Here is a 17,680-nt window from a genome sequence, read left to right as displayed (position 1 = left end):
GACTTTTTGTAAAATAATGCATTACACACTTACCTATCTCTTACAACAACAGATATGCCATTAACTGGACTTTTACGGAACAGATCATGGACTTGATCCATTGAAAATCCTGCAACAATTGTACCATTTATCTGCAAAATCTGATCACCAAATCTAAGTCCAGCAAGTGCTGCAGGAGAGCCTTTCGTTACTAGGCACACAAAAACTCCTTTATCAATTGCCTTAACACGGACTCCCACTTTTCCTGCTGAATCCTTGCACAATGTAAGCTGTAGGATAGAAAAAGGAAATCTAGAATCTGCTGCACAAAATAAAATTAAAGCTAGACAAAATGAGATTAAGTATTGCACTTTACATTATGGAATCTGATTTAATCAAACAATGGAAAATCCAGGATGGAATGTAACAATATAATGAAAAGAATAGTAGCCACTCACCATATTGTGGAGATGCTGAGTTGCAGAAAGGCAGAACAAAAAGACTGACTGAACATTAGCTTTGGCTAAGTACGCCTTTGTCAAAAATAAACATGCACCACGCACACCCATGCATGCACGCACGCACGCGCACACACACACACACACACACACACACACACACACACACACAAGCTGCCAGAGACTGTGGTCGCGCGCGCGTGTGTGTGTGTGTGTGTGTGTGTGTGTGTGTGTGTGAGAGAGAGAGGAGAGAGAGAGAGAGAGAGGGGGGGGGGGCAGTCTATTTTTGACAAAGTCCTTGTCGGCCGAAAGCTAAAATTCTGACAGTATTTTTGTTGTGCCTTTCTGCGACTCAGTATTTCCACTATCTGGTGAGTAAGAATCTTACAGGTCTCATATTAAAAGGATGCAATTAATAGTGACTGGTAACACTCATGGTATGTTTTAATACAGTGTACAATGCACAGAACTACATTCATCTTAAACTTGAAAGTCTGAAAAACAAAGCTTTATGTCTGGTTTAAGAAAATGAAGTTTTATATTCTTGAAATATAGTCAATGCCACTTATAGCTGCATGTAATGACATAAAAAAATTATTAAAATACAATTAAAAATTACAAGAACATAGACTACCTGGCACTAATCACCTTCAGAAAGCACCATTTCTAATACGTACTATCAACAGAAACCAAGTATGAAATACCCATCCCAGTTTTTGGAATCTATTACGTTCATTCTTCAGGGGATAAAGAAGTTTTGGTTGGGTGTTGAGGGTGTTATAGCAGAATTCACTCAGATTCTAGGTTTCGGGGAACAACAAGGAGAGGCTAAGATGATGAGTAAGATGCCAGAGTGAGGTAGTAGGGGACATTAATAAGCACTGTGCTAGCTTTAGTTCCAAGATGAGAGAAGCGACAGAATGATTGCAAAAATAAATAAATAATTGAATAAATAACGAAATTCTGCCAGGGGGATTGTTTAACGAAGGTTTAGTCAAGGAGAGTATCAAGACAGGAGGATATGTTAGAGAGCAAGATTCTGTCTCTGGTGTTTAGGGAAACTAACCAGTGCTTGGTGGCAGAATCCAAATTGGCCTATGAAGTACAGCAGACACTCCAGTTTCTTGATGCAAGATGTAAAGCATACTCAGCAAACGTATTCTAGGTGTCCACGAGGTGGACAGTTCTGTTTGATTGTTCATGTGTTCAGTTTCCCATTTAAACTCAAAATTAGTCAGACAATATCAAACATTTACACATATATTTGAGGACAATATGTTGGTCTGAGGTAATGTTCAACAACTGTGTGTTCTGGGGCTTAAAATAAATGCAATAACAGAATAATTACCACTTCCTCTGATTCAGTGACACCAACATATTACAGTCACAATAAAAGTTCGCTTTTCTTCACATGCTATCCTTTACTAGCAGCTCAAATAATTACAATCCAAAATTTAAATGACAATCCAATATGGGACAAGAATCTTCAAAAAGCTGTTAATGATTTAAGGCAACTGAAGAAGAAAACAATCATTTATACATTGTGTGCCTCATGTTGTACACAAGCATACATATTACAATCAGAAAAGATAAAAATTGTTGTTACATACCTCCCTAACTCCATGGGTGACCTGTGCTCTTTTTAAACCCAACGACTGACCTGATAGTGGCGCAATCATACCAGAAAGAGGACCTCCTGTTGCAGATGGAACAGCTATTTCTCTCTTTAAAAAAAAAAAAAAAAGGGTAAATAAGCATATAATATTCCGAGTGGTCACATATTGTGTGTTACAGTCAACACAACAAGATAAATTTTAATTACCGGTGGAGGTACAGCAACAGCATATTCAGGCATATTTTGTGCAATTACTTCTTGAGACAATTCCAATCCCATGAATTCATTTAGTGTTGGATACAGTGTGGTGCCGAAAGAAGCAGGTGCAGATGGGGACACACTGTATGGCAAGGGCATAGTGGTAGCTGGTGGCGGTGGAGCGTATTCTGTTGCGGCTTGATACTGGGCCTGAAACAAACCGTTTGAAGCAAAAATACATTTAACACTTCTGTCTGCACAAGTATGTACTAGCTAAACTGCTAATTTTAACATATTTTCACTGTCACTCACCCTTGCCATCTGATCGACTTTCATATCCTCAAGTGATGGATACAAAGACATTTTGGGCAACCTGGAAAAGTGAGAGTCATGTTGATTACTCTTATATCATAGAACTAGTTCCACAAAATGCAAAGAAATCCATCAGACATCATGGGCATCACATACTACAGTGGTCTAATGAACCCTTATACTGACATAAAAAAGACAAAGCTCTCCTCACTCTGAAGGTTGGTTTGAATGCCACTGTGCTTTACAAGGCAAAGGCCTACTGTAGGCAGTATGCCTTTGCCTTCCTTGAAATTCTGAACTGATTTCTCAATGCAGTTGTAAGGGAACCTACAGTTAAACATGCAATCCATAATACAATGCATTGTAGCATTCCTCACACTAACAAATCATTGTTTGTTTGTTTTGTTTCAGGGCACAAAAACAACTGGGGTCATACGCACCCACATCAAAGCTATAGAACACAAAAACAGAGAGGAGTTAAAAAAAATTACTAAACATCAATCCCAACTGACATAAGAGAAGACAGCTAAAAACAGGGATATGGAGAAAGGGTTACTAAAGGCACCATACAGAAACATAGGTCCAAAACCAAAAATTAAATCGCCTTCACCTTTGCCATATTGCTCTGACGGTTAAAGTAAAATGTGGTCAACAGCCTGCGCTTCATTTGCTAAAACAGCCGGTAACTCAGCCAGCAAACTCAAGCGGGAGAGGCAAAGATGATGGATAAGATGCCAATAAATGGTTAAAAAAATGGACATTCCATCAGGAAGTGGCGGCCAGTTAAAACTTGGGCACAATGTGCACAAAGTGGTGGGGGAGCGCCACTTATCAAATGTAGATGGCTAAAAAGGCAGAGCCCAATATGGCTAAAAAGGCAGTGCCCAATACGCAACCGAGTTAAAATGACTTCTTCCCGGCAGGAGGGTCGAGAGGAAGTTGTCCTAGATGCTGGGAGAGGCTTACTAATCCTGAACTCTTTCCCTTGAAGGGAGGACCAATGGTGATGCCAAAGGGATACCACCTCCTGACAGACAGCAACACAGAGATCATTGGAGGGAATATAGAAATTAGTGGGCTGAGGTATGAGGGCTGCAGCCTTGTTTCCTGGCACAGTGGCTCCACCAAGTGTGACAGTTTTCCTGGACCCATTGTACTAAGCGATGGACAGTGTAAAGCGCACATAGAATTTGCAGGGTGCTAAGAGAGTCTGAGCAGAGGACACAATTGAAAAGTTTGTGTTGCCAAACGTACTCCGTGGCCTGATACAGGGCAAAGAGCTCGGCTGTAAATACTGAGCAGTGAGACGGAAGCCAATATCTAAAGACATGGGTGCCAATGACGAAGGCACACCAGACACCACGGTCAGTCCAAGAGCCATCAATGTACAAAAAGGTACTTCCGCAAAATTCCATGTGAAGGTCGTGAAACTGAAGGCAGCTAGAGTAGTGTCCTTAGGAAGTGAATGAAGGCCAAGGGTAAGACGGGCCACTTCACGAAGCCAAGACGGTGAAGTTGCAGGTAGTGTGAAGTCAAGCTGCCGTAGCAAGGGCTGAAAGTGGACTCCAGGAGGTAACAGAGAAGGGGGCGTGCCCCATACTAGCGATCAAAGTAATCATTGAAGCAGGAGGCATAGGATGGTTGGCAACACATGTCACAAAAACGGCATGCATACCTGCTGAGGAGAAAGTCATGGAGGAGGGTAGTGGTAGTTCAGCAGTTGCAGCATACAGACTCTCAACTGGGCTAGTGTAAAAGGCGCCAGTGGCCAAACAGATGCCACGATGGTGGATAGTATTGTGACGACTTAAAGAGACATGGACGTGCAGACGCATAAAGAGAGCACCCATAGTCGAGTTTTGAACGGACAATAGACCAACACAAATGGAGGAGGGTGGTTCGATCGGCACCCCAGGAAGTACCACTGAGGACACAGGACATTGAGGGACCGCATACAGTGGGCTGCCAGTTAAGACACATGGGAGGACCAAGGGAGTTTCCTATTGAGCATGAGCCTCAGGAATTTCATAGCTTCAACAAATGGAAGGGTAACAGGCCAAGATGTAAAGATGCTGGGAGGAACCATTTGCGCCACCAGAAATTCATAGAGACGGATTTGGCAGTGGAAAAACGAATGCCACTGTTGATGCTCCAGGAGTAAAGACGATCAAGACATCGCTGAAGATGCCGCTCAGGGAGACATGTCCATGGAGAATAGCAATAAATGGCAAAATCGTCAACAAAAAGGGAGCCGGAGATGCCTGGCAGGAGACAGTCCATTATAGGGTTAATGGCGATAGCAAAGAGGATGACGCTCAGGACGGAACCCTGAGGCACACAGTTATCCTGGATAAAGGTGTCCGACAAGGCAGGACCCACACACATCTTGAAAGCTCATGTCTTTTAAAATTTCCTGAAGGAAAAAGGGCAGGTGGCCATGGAAGCCCCACGTAAGGTGTCATAGGCCTTTTCCAAATTGAAAAACACAGCCACAGTTTGGGGTTTCCATAGAAAACCATTCATGGCACGGGTGGACAAAGTAACGAGATGGTCAACTGCAGAACACTGCACTCTAAATACATACTATGTAGTCGTCGTTAGTAAATTGTAAGACTCGAGCCACCATACCAGCTGGGTATGACTCATAGGTTCCATCACCTCACAAATGCAACTGGTGAGAGAGATGGGGTGGTAGCTAGAAGGAAGGTTTTTGTACTTACCGGGCTTAGGTATGGGCATGACAGTGGCTTCACGCCAACATCCGGGAAATGTGCCCTCTGCCCAGATGCGGTTGTATGTATTAAGCAGAAAGTGCTTACCCACAAGAGAGAGGTGCTGCAACATCTGAATGTGGATGGCGTCTGGCCCTGGGGCGGAGGATTAGGGTGAACTGAGAGAATGATCTAGCTTCCTCATAGTAAAGGTGTCATTGTAGCACTCACGATTCTGAGAAAAGGGTATCACCCAAGCCTCCTCCACTCACTTCTGATGAAGGAAGGCAGGGTGATAGTGGGAAGAGCTCGAACTTTCCGCAAATCGGTGGCCCAAAGTATTGGAGATAGCAATAGCGTCCACGATAATATCACCCGCTACTTTCAGGCCGGAAATTGGCGAATGGATCTTGGTCCCAGACAGCTGTCAGAAGTTGGTCCACACAACAGAGGAAGGGGAGGAACTGTTAAAAGGACTAGTGAATGAAATCCAGCAAGCTTTTATACTTTCCCAAAGAACGCGACGACACTTCGCATGCATATGTTTACAATGAATGTAATTTGCCGTCATAGGATGATGGTTAAAAGTTCAGAGTTCATGGCTCCGTGCGTGAACGGCATGCCTCAGTCTACCAAGGAACTGGGACAAAGTGTGGTAAAGACAAAGTGCAAGGAATGGAATGTTCTGCAGCATAAGGATAACATTCGTGAGGTATTCCACATGGTCATCATAACTGGGGAAATCCTGTTCTTTGAAGGTCATCAAGAGGGAGTAAAGCAGCCAGTCAGCCTTAGTAAGCTGCCATTTGGGTGTGCATGCAGGTGGGGGTAGGAGTCAGCGAATGGATAGCACATGGGAAATGGTTGCTCGAGTATGTGTCAGAAAGAACAGACCACTCTAGACAATGGGCAAGCTTGGCAGTGCAGAAGGATAGATCCAAATGGGAATAGGTGTGTGAAGAGTCAGAAAGGAATGTGGGTGCTCCAGTGTTAAGGCAGAAGGGGTTGAGTTAATTAAGAAAGTCAGCCAAGAGGGCACCTCTCTGATAGGTTCTGGGAAAACCCCAAAGGGGATGATGCGCATTAAAGTCACCGAGTAGCAGAAATGGGGGAAGTAGCTGCCCAATAAGCTGAAGGAAGTCTGCCCTGGTGACATCAAATGACGGGAGGACATAAATGGTACAGAGGGAAGAAGTCAGGTGAGGAAGAAAATGGGGAACTGCAACAGCTTGAAGATGGGTAGTCTGGGAGATGGGTTGACTATGATCATCATCCCGTATCAGCAGCCTGATGACCCCATGAGATGGAATGCTGACCTCAAGGGGAAGGTCAAAATGAACCAGGAAGAAATTTGAAAGCTCAAAGCAGTCGTGAGGTGGCAATTTTGTTTGCTCAAGGCAGAGTACAAGAGAACACTGCGATGCTACAAGCAACCATAAATCCTCTTTGTGGGATCAAAGGCCATGAACGGTCCATTGGAAGAGAGTCGCGATCAGGAAGAGATGAAGGGGTGTCACCTCAGCAGCTGCTAAAGCGCACAGAAGCAGGAGGATCCTGCTCCATGGGGTCCACAGAAGCATCGGCTTGCTTGTGCTGTCGGTCTGTGGAGTCCAATGCAGAAAAAAGGTTGGAGATGCGCACCATCAACACGGAGGCTGGCCAGGCTAAGGTATTACGTGGCAACACCGTCTTTAAGCCTTTCCTGTTAGAGGAAGACTTCAGGTGGTTTTTGGCTGAAGGGACATATGAAGTCTTCAAGGGAGCACTCTTTCAGTCCTTTCCGGCCTACCATTTATGTAGCTGGTTGCTTTGCCCCTTCAGGCAAGAGTCTGATGGCTTGTTGCACAGGTGGATGGGGGGTTGGCGATGCTACCTTGACAATGGGCAATTTCACAACCTCAGAGCTGAATTCGAGGATGCACATCTGCATGGCCATGTCCTTCATGGAATGTGGGGTAACAAGAACAGAACTATAGGTGCCAGAGGGGAGAACGCAGGGTTTGCAACCAGCCAATAACTTGCGAGCGACTGGGTAAGGCACTTTTTCCTTTACCCAGATCTCCTTGACAGCCCACTCATCAAGATACACGGGAGAATCCTGAGAGGAGGCGGCGTGGCCGCCATTGCAGTTGGTACCGCAGGGAGAAGGAGGCGAAAAATTGCCATCGTCTGCATCCCTACCAGAGGTGACACATTTGGCTGGGTGTCAACAAGAGATTCTATTGTGGTTGAAACGATGACACTGGTAGCAGCGCATACGGTTCAGAATGTATGTCAGACTGTGATAATTTCATAGCCTGCTTTCATCTTGGACGGAAGCACCACTGTATCAAAGGTAAGAAAAAGAGTGCGGGTGGGCACTAAGGAGGGATCTACCTTTCTCATCCTCCGATGGATGGCAATGACATCCTGATCAGAGAGGTAAGACTGGATTTCGGCCCCAGTCAGTCCGTTGAGCAGCCTAATGTAAATAACACCATGGGAAGAATTCAGAATTCTATGGCCCTAGATACGAACAGGATAGCCATGGAGAAGCAAGGTGGCAAGCAGCTGTTGTGCTTGAGAATCAGAAGTAGTTTCCAAAAGCAAAGAGCCATTCCACACATGAGAGCAGAATTTCACAGGGCCGGCAACTGCATCAACACCTTTCTGAATAATAAATGGATTTACTGTGGCGAAGGACTGACTGTCTTCAGTATGTGACACCAGAAGTAAACATGGTGCAGCTGGAAGTGTCTTTGAATTGTTAGCCTCATTCTGCTTACGTTTTGTAGACGCTGATTGTGAAGATGATTGACTCATTGCAAGAAAATCCCCATAATTGCCAGTCTCTCTGATGGCGCGCTCTGTCCAACTGGGAGGCTCTCTTCACAAGGGGCACACCCATGTTAGGTGATCGTTCACACCTCAGGTCACACCTCCTGAACACTTGACAGAGGGACCGATTGGCAATTTGGGAAGGTTGTAGCTGAGGCAATCACCCCTCCTTGGGCCTGGCCTGTACCAGGAGATACGTGCGAACACTACCTGTTGACCCGGGGCTGGGAATTACGCGTTACCCAGTCATCTGTTACGTGTCAGATGTGTGGGCTGGCCTTCAAGAGTGCACAGGAAGGAAGAAGAAAATGAGGAATCTCAAATGACAAAGCGGAGGAAAGAGAGGGGAAGGGAAACAAAGAAAGGAAAAGGGAAAAAAAAACAGTGGTGAGACTGTTCTTATGTCAGCGACAGACAATGTGGAACACTCCCAAAAACACCCCACACATGTTCCCCAAAGGAGGGGAAAAAGAATAGCAAGAGGACAGACATGCAGCATGGAAGGGAAAAGATGCTACACAAGCTGGGGCCCTGTTGTAGCCAAGCACAAACCCCCCAAAGAGTAGCAAGCCCACTGGGGGTCTGAACAAATCATTGCCAGGAGTGAAAGAAAGTACGGTATGTGAATCCTAACTAAGGATAAAAGCAAATTCGGATCAGAGTTACATTTTGAGTGAGACTCCAGACTGTGGGAGCTGCTGTGCAGGAAAAATCCGGGTAAGTGCGATTGGCTCACAATAACTATTTTGGCAGAAAGCAAGATGTCCAATGCATGCCTACACGCAAGGCTTTTGATTGGTCATGGCTTGAAATCTGTAATGCTGTGGGACATATTATCTGCCTTCTTTCCCATGCCATATCATTATCGTTTAACCATGACAAAATCTCCAAGAGTATGAAATTGTGTATAAAAATTATTATTAATCAGAATGTGCAATGTCTGTTGCAGTTACCCAGTGAGATTCTGATGCTGGTAGAACCAGCTAAGTGTCATAGAGGATGTCAGAGAAAATTTGTTGCAGGGACATTGGAGGAGACACTTGTGGCAGAGATATCGAAGAATAGACTTGCTTCAGGCACGCCGTCGACAATGCCCTTCACTTTAAGCAGTCTTAGAAGATATCTGCAGAGATAGGTGTCTCCAACTTAGAGCAAAGTACGGAGGCCAAGCTGGACTAAGAAATTCCAGCTGCGACTGCAGCTGTCAATGCGGCCACCAAGGCAAGTGGGAAGCAAAGCTACTTAATTTTCATCAGAGTTTCAATGCCCAAATTTTACATTCACCGCCAGCTAGTTACACCCATCAAGCACTTTAGCAAAAGAATTGGTGTTCATTCTTGCTTTTCCAGGGATACTTCTGCAAATCACTAGCCTTTTCGCAGTCACTGGCTGTATATGTAATATAGTTTCATTGAGTCCACCCACCTGTGCCAAAGCAATAATTCGTATTTGCTATCCATTGTCGACTTTTAAATGTTTATATGCTTGATATTAGTGGGCAAATAATTTTGTTTGATGTCTTACTGGCAATGAACCAAAGTGTTGTTATGACTGCTAGTTTCCTTTTGTTAGTTTGAAGAATCCCTTCCTTGGGTCACCCTTAGTAAGTTTCCTTTAATAAGATGTTATCCATTGGTGTACTGTACACACACACACACACACACACACACACACACACACACACACACACACACACACACAGACACAGAGAGAGAGAGAGAGAGAGAGAGAGAGAGAGAGAGAGAGAGAGAGAGAGAGCATGTATGGTCTACTCGGCTGAAGTCTAGACCCAAGCCAGCAGCAGTCATAGTGGTGTTTCTCTGCTGCTCATAGGTCACAATGCATCAGTTTTGTGTAGCCACTAGTACGATATATTGATGTAGCCAATGAGAAGTGAGGAAAGAAGCAATGGATATCTAGCCTGAAAGAGACACCATTCTCTTTTTCACCGTTGTCACAAATATTTGACCTTTTCTGAATATGTCATCAATTACGAATGTGTGACTACCTTGGGACTTAAAAGCAGAGCATGTGAAATGATCAAAAATTATATTCATAATCTGCATTGTTACAAATATTTGATTTTTTTGAGTGCATCATGAATTACTAGGTTGTGGTTAGGTTGGAGTATGACAACTTGGTCGTGATTACCTGGTTGTGGTGATATACTGATCTGTAGCTTAACCCATGGCTTGGGTAAGGTTGCATTACAACAGTTTTAGTCACATGTGCTTCTTTCGAATAGCTCACAATGAGGTCGTGGGTAGGATGGGACCCTACAGCACAGCTTAAATTACATTAATAATCTTGGTTGTCAAAATACTCTTATTTGCTTATGTTTTCTGAATGTGTTAAGATTTCTGAGGTTGTGATATATTGACATGGGGACATGACAGTGTTCCTTCTAAACATTGTCTGTCCGCTGCTTTCACAATGGCTGCATAGGCTCCTTCCCTTCATACCTCATGGCTAGTGCTGGCAATAATGCTGCATGAAACATGTTAGTATGCCACTGGCCACGATCTAGACTTTTACCTGTCTACTCTATTCCATGGAGTTAAAGCCTCAACATTAAAAAGAGTTTGTCAAATTTCTGAGGGCTGATTTCATAGATAATTTCTTAGACTTTCATGAACAAAACATGCTAGCCAATTAGAAGCATTGTTGCAGGTATACCGCACAAGCTAGCTGCTTAATATTAAATAAAAAAATGCACACTAATCGTGGACTGAAAAATTCTAACTTCTATGCTCTATTTTGAAACATAAAATAGGAAAATCATCATAACAATATCTAAGACTGGGCTATCACCTAAAACAACAAATAATTCTACTATGCTGGAAAGTGATGAGTACTGAACACACAAACGAAACAACAAGAAATATTATTACTTCACAATAAAGGAAACAGAATATGTACAGATCTGTGCACTATAATAACAAAGTTCCCAGGATTAACATAAACATCACTAATGTAAATAAATAGGCCTAGTGAATTTCTTGGGTTAGCCATGTACCTTATGGTGGTTTGCAGAGTATAAATGTAGATGCATATGTTGGCATCAGTATCACTGAAGGTGTGCTGTTTCTGGGGAGTACTGTACATCTTAGTCAAGTATACAGCGAACATCTAATATTAATTAGCATCTACTAAACGAAGTGTGACTACTTGACTGTATTAATGACATTATTGTCGTCGTCGTCATCATAATCACCACCACCACCACCACCACCACCACCACCACCACCAATCACCATCTCATAATTTGTATATTGACAAAAACTTGTGGAAACAGAAAAATGAAAAATGTTACAAGCACTTAAATGACAGACTTATCATTGCCTCAACGCTGCTGTCACACAGTTTAATTTCAACAGCTCCCCTAATTACAAGGTCACAGCAGTTTGAAGTGAGAGTCACAATCCTTGTCTGTTCAAACACAATCTTGTGTTTGAAGCCAAAGCAGAGTCTCATGAATAAACATATCCCTAAAATTGGACACAAAACAACTGACTGATATGCGATTTATTCATTTCATTTGGTACAATTTTCAAATCATTTGATTTGTTATATAAGGGACATGTCGCGATTTACAGCAGAAATTTTTGAGAGAAATACAAAAATGTTATACTATTTTATACACATTACTGTGATACGGCTGTACAATACCTACTATTGATAAATAAAAATAAACTTTCGTTGTTCATAGATCGTGTGTTGTGTATTGATGGTGGCAATTCTGACTTTGGTTATAGCCACTTCAGTGATAGTATGTGGTAGCCAGTGATTTCTTTCAGAATAAGATGCAAATTGATTACACTTGTTTTTAACACAAATGAGGAAAAAACCTAGTTGTTTTGACAGACTGACTTGTAGCAAAGCCCAAGGCCTAGGTTAGGTTGGTATGTGACAGTCTCGCTGTAAGTTAGGGAAGCCAGCGAATGTGAATGGAAGAAAGCTGGATGTACTGACAGACTGACCTGAAGTGTAGCTCGAGATCTAGGGTAGGTTAGAATGTGACAATTTGCTAGTAAGCTGGCAAAAATCATAGAATCTCAACATGAAAATAAGGCTGCTGTAATAGACTGATGTGTAGCATAGCCCGAGATATATGTTCACCATTGCAGTAACCTACTCGTATGTCTTATTTCAGATTTTACCGAAAATTCCAATGAAGTGGTTAAATTCTAACCTAATAGAACAAAGTATCAGTAAACTTCATTTACTATCCACAGAAAATTATGAATGAGCATTCTAACTGGCTGCCAACAACTGACTTACGATTCAAACTATGGAAAATCCTTGACAGAATAATAGCAATATTATGAAAATGAGAGACTGCTACTCACCATATACACTCCTGGAAATGGAAAAAAGAACACATTGACACCGGTGTGTCAGACCCACCATACTTGCTCCGGACACTGCGAGAGGGCTGTACAAGCAATGATCACACGCACGGCACAGTGGACACAGCAGGAACCGCGGTGTTGGCCGTCGAATGGCGCTAGCTGCGCAGCATTTGTGCACCGCCGCCGTCAGTGTCAGCAAGTTTGCCGTGGCATACGGAGCTCCATCGCAGTCTTTAACACTGGTAGCATGCCGCGACAGCGTGGACGTGAACCGTATGTGCAGTTGATGGACTTTGAGCGAGGGCGTATAGTGGGCATGCGGGAGGCCGGGTGGACGTACCGCCGAATTGCTCAACACGTGGGGCGTGAGGTCTCCACAGTACATCGATGTTGTCGCCAGTGGTCGACGGAAGGTGCACGTGCCCGTCGACCTGGGACCGGACCGCAGCGACGCACGGATGCACGCCAAGACCGTAGGATCCTACGCAGTGCCGTAGGGGACCGCACCGCCACTTCCCAGCAAATTAGGGACACTGTTGCTCCTGGGGTATCGGCGAGGACCATTCGCAACCGTCTCCATGAAGCTGGGCTACGGTCCCGCACACCGTTAGGCCGTCTTCCGCTCACGCCCCAACATCGTGCAGCCCGCCTCCAGTGGTGTCGTGACAGGCGTGAATGGAGGGACGAATGGAGACGTGTCGTCTTCAGCGATGAGAGTCGCTTCTGCCTTGGTGCCAATGATGGTCTTATGCGTGTTTGGCGCCGTGCAGGTGAGCGCCACAATCAGGACTGCATACGACCGAGGCACACAGGGCCAACACCCGGCATCATGGTGTGGGGAGCGATCTCCTACACTGGCCGTACACCACTGGTGATCGTCGAGGGGACACTGAATAGTGCACGGTACATCCAAACCGTCATCGAACCCATCGTTCCACCATTCCTAGACCGGCAAGGGAACTTGCTGTTCCAACAGGACAATGCACGTCCGCATGTATCCCGTGCCACCCAACGTGCTCTAGAAGGTGTAAATCAACTACCCTGGCCAGCAAGATCTCCGGATCTGTCCCCCATTGAGCATGTTTGGGACTGGATGAAGCGTCGTCTCACGCGGTCTGCACGTCCAGCACGAACGCTGGTCCAACTGAGGCGCCAGGTGGAAATGGCATGGCAAGCCGTTCCACAGGACTACATCCAGCATCTCTACGATCATCTCCGTGGGAGAATAGCAGCCTGCATTGCTGCGAAAGGTGGATATACACTGTACTAGTGCCGACATTGTGCATGCTCTGTTGCCTGTGTCTATGTGCCTGTGGTTCTGTCAGTGTGATCATGTGATGTATCTGACCCCAGGAATGTGTCAATAAAGTTTCCCCTTCCTGGGACAATGAATTCACGGTGTTCTTATTTCAATTTCCAGGAGTGTAGCAGAAATGCTGAGTCGCAGACAGGCACAACAAAAAGTTTAGCATTCTTTTTACAGTGTCTGTCTGTGACTCAACATCTCCACTAAATGATGAGTAGCAAAAATCTCCCTTTTCGTAACACTGACTTGTGATTCAGCAAATTCTGCTACCACTGTTTATTACACAAGTTATTTCCAATACCGGCATGCAATGCAACAAGGGCACTTCTGCAAGTAATCTCTTCGGTGAACCAAGACTTTTTTCACAGCAAGATACCTGTTGGCAATGCACATTTACAACTATTTTGTTTGCAATTCTAGAAGCCTCACAACATTTGTGAATTCCTATAGAAGATTATAGCAAAAATCCAATTTAAAGTAACAGGTTGAATAAATTATTTTTCTGGTGTCCATGTTTGTAGCATCTGATAAAATTCACTTTACAAATGCTATGCTATTTAATTTACTTTCTAAGCAGTCTAAATGTACCTTCCAATTTAAATTTTTGTCAAGATTTAGACTTAAGATCTTGACATTTCCTGAGCTTTGAAATTTACTTTTACGACTCTGTATTCTGATTATTTAATTTCAAATTGCATTAATGGCAAAAAAGTGTGAATGCATAAGAGGAGTAATATGCAAGATAGGTATTTTTAATGCTGCAATGAAAATGCCATCAATGAATCTGAACTTAGTGAGGTGTTTGGGATTCTGGGAGGCTACATGGGTTCCTCTAGACGGCCCAGAAAAAGGTTGGAAAGGATGATGCCATGCAGGTGCCCCCAGCTGTGCTGCACATTTGGTTGTAGGTGATGTCTTGAAAGGAGAAGTAATTGTGGGCGAGGATATAGTTAGTCATGGTGATCAGGAAGGTTGTTACAGGTATGGTGTGAGCGAAGAGTTGGGAAATATAGTGTCCAATGGTGGAAAGGCCATTGGTATTGGGGATGCTTGTGTAGAATGAGGTGGCTTTGACAGAAACAAGCAGCATGGTGGCTGGTAAAAGAGTTGTGACCTGTTGAGTGTTGGTGGAGGATATTTGATTTGTGTGAGACAGTGTTTTGTTTGTGTCAAGCATAATGAAAATTAAACTTTTGGAATCTATGAAAAAACTAAACCTGACTCAACTCTTCTGGCGTTGCGAAGCAAGGTGGCTCTGTGGTTTTTTTGAGAAAGAGGGTACAAATTCTCTTCCAGATTTAGGTTTCCCATTGTGTCATTTGTCAAGACTCTGGTAGGTTCCTTTCAGTGAAATATGGCAATTTCCTTTCCTACTGTGTCCAATTCGAACTTGTGCTCTGTCTCTGATGATCCTCATTGATGGGATGTTAAAAACAATTATTTCTACTGATTAATACTGTTATTTCTCTCTTTCTTCCTTCCATTTCTTGTAGAATGTAAATCCAGTGACTTAATGTACTGCACCATTTCACTTAATTTTAAGTGGGACTGTACAAAATAAAACTCACAGAAAGGAAAGGAACACCCACATACTGCAGCATTTTTGCGATGAGTTAACATTAGTTATTCCTGTGTTAAAACTGTCCATATAGTGAAGGTAGGGGTCAACAGAATGGTATAGAGTGAAGTACATGTTGTTGTTGTTGTTGTTGTTGTTGTCTTCAGTCCTGAGACTGGTTTGATGCAGCTCTCCATGCGACTCTATCCTGTGCAACCTTCTTCATCTTCCAGTACCTACTGCAACCTACATCCTTCTAAATCTGCTTGGTGTATTCATCTCTTGGTCTCCCTCTACGATTTTTACCCTCCACGCTGCCCTCCAATACTAAATTGGTGATCCCTTGATGCCTCAGAACATGTCCTACCAACCGATCCCTTCTTCTAGTCAAGTTGTGCCACAAACTTCTCTTCTCCCCAATCCTATTCAACACCTCCTCATTAGTTATGTGGCCTACCCATCTAATCTTCAGCATTCTTCTGTAGCACCACATTTCGAAAGCTTCTATTCTCTTCTTGTCTAAACTAATTATCGTTCATGTTTCACTTCCATACATGGCTACACTCCATACAAGTACTTTCAGAAATGACTTCCTGACACTTAAATCTATACTCGATGTTAACAAATTTCTCTTCTTCAGAAACACTTTCCTTCCCATTGCCAGTCTACATTTTATATCCTCTCTCCTTCGACCATCATCAGTTATTTTGCTCCCCAAATAGCAAAACTCCTTTACTACTTTAAGTGTCTCATTTCCTAATCTAATACCCTCAGCATCATCAGACTTAATTCGACTACATTCCATTATCCTAGTTTTGCTTTTGTTGATGTTCATCTTATATCCTCTCGTCTACAAAACAGGTCAGACATATTATGTGATGTTCATCTACCTGACTTTGATGAAATTTAGATGGTTAGAACACAATTAGTTGGAGCAAATTTATTTTAACGCCAACACATATAAAACATGAAGCCTCCTTTCTAACATTAAACATGTATGTTACTCTTTGATGAGATGACTTTTCTGCTGTGATGATTCACTGTTCATTCTACTATGCTCAAGATTGCATTGTGCTCAGAGATTGAATGAACATGTAAGTAGCTGTGTAACTCCAATGCTACAGATATTAATCATAAAATGGAATCTAATTTCCAAAATGGCAAAGTTCCAATCCAGACTTGCTAAGTTTGCTCAGGGAGTATTTTAAAAATAATTGTGAGAATTGAAATATGTGATGTGGACAGCACAATCACCCAACTTTAACATTATTCAGCAGCTCATATCCTTTTCTGACCAAATGATCCAGTGCAAATTTCCTCCCTCAGAGCTATTCATGAAAAAAATGCTGCATTGCCTACTCTATTAGCTTGTAAGGAATTAACAAGTGACAAACCCCTACTCTTCAATGAAATGGAGCTCTAAGATGGCTTAAATGATACAGTGCCTTAATCTCATTCATTTATATGTTCCTTTCACAGAGCAAATTAATGTTTGTCAGATTGTGTACACATGGAAGGGCAGTGTTTCTACCTGGTATACGTGCCTAAATATTTTCTATTTGTATTCGGTTACACTTACATCAGATTATTAGGAACAGTAAGAAATTTCATAAAATGCGACCAGTACTTTACGTATGATGGTTACCTATTTATAACTACTTAGCAACATTGTCCATCTCAACATGACACACACATTGTTTATAGTCGTAATGAGATCTCATAGGACAGCTAGACATTAACATGGAGGGCCTACAGGAAGAGTGTGTGCAATATATGAACAATTTGGCACAATATATATTTCATTTCATACATAAGTTACATCTACTTTCTTAAAATTCAATTGTCAGCCCAAATAGGGCATCAAAATTAAGGAACAACCAAAACACAAAACTGACAACACCAACAGCTCATTTTGATTGCTTGAAGCTGAAAAACGGAAGAGATTTCAATGAACTGGCAATTTTTCCATCACCATCCATAGCAAAAGAATTTACAACTAATCAAATATGACAAACTTAACATTGCTAATTGTTTTGTATTTAGTGTATTGACGATGCAAATGTGGACAGTGACATATTTAGCTGCATTCTTAGTTAGGGTACTCTGAAATAAGTCTTGGGGATAGGAGAATGCTCGATCAATGACACCTACCAGACAGCAAGTGGTTCTGCTTCCATGCATAGTGTTTTGTTTTATTTCATGTTCTGACGATCCATATTATGAACATACCACAGAATGTGGAACATGTAAGTTTTACGAGTTTGTTGTGGTTATATTGTATGGTATTATGCAAATAGTAAAACTATTTTATACTAGGATAACTACAAGCTAGGTTCTATTACACAAAAATATAAGTATTTAAATGTGTTTACAC

At 42.8% G+C, this 17,680-nt stretch overlaps 1 protein-coding gene across 1 annotated transcript in view; it reads right to left on the bottom strand.

Annotated features, from left to right (window-relative positions):
* LOC126177895 (syntenin-1-like) overlaps positions 1-17,680 on the bottom strand; it is a 39,788-nt gene that overhangs the window by 19,935 nt on the left and 2,173 nt on the right. The window contains exons 2-5 of the mRNA XM_049924490.1: positions 2,563-2,623; positions 2,260-2,460; positions 2,048-2,161; positions 34-269 (exon numbers count right to left, since the gene is read on the bottom strand). Coding sequence (XP_049780447.1) covers positions 34-269; positions 2,048-2,161; positions 2,260-2,460; positions 2,563-2,613 — 602 coding nt within the window. The 5' untranslated portion in view covers positions 2,614-2,623. The remainder of the gene's footprint in view (positions 1-33; positions 270-2,047; positions 2,162-2,259; positions 2,461-2,562; positions 2,624-17,680) is intronic.

The sequence above is a fragment of the Schistocerca cancellata genome, chromosome 1 (assembly GCF_023864275.1).
Source record: "Schistocerca cancellata isolate TAMUIC-IGC-003103 chromosome 1, iqSchCanc2.1, whole genome shotgun sequence".
In the NCBI taxonomy this organism is placed as follows: domain Eukaryota; kingdom Metazoa; phylum Arthropoda; class Insecta; order Orthoptera; family Acrididae; genus Schistocerca; species Schistocerca cancellata.
Note: the sequence above shows the minus strand (reverse complement) of the source record. Positions and strands in the feature narration are given on the sequence as shown.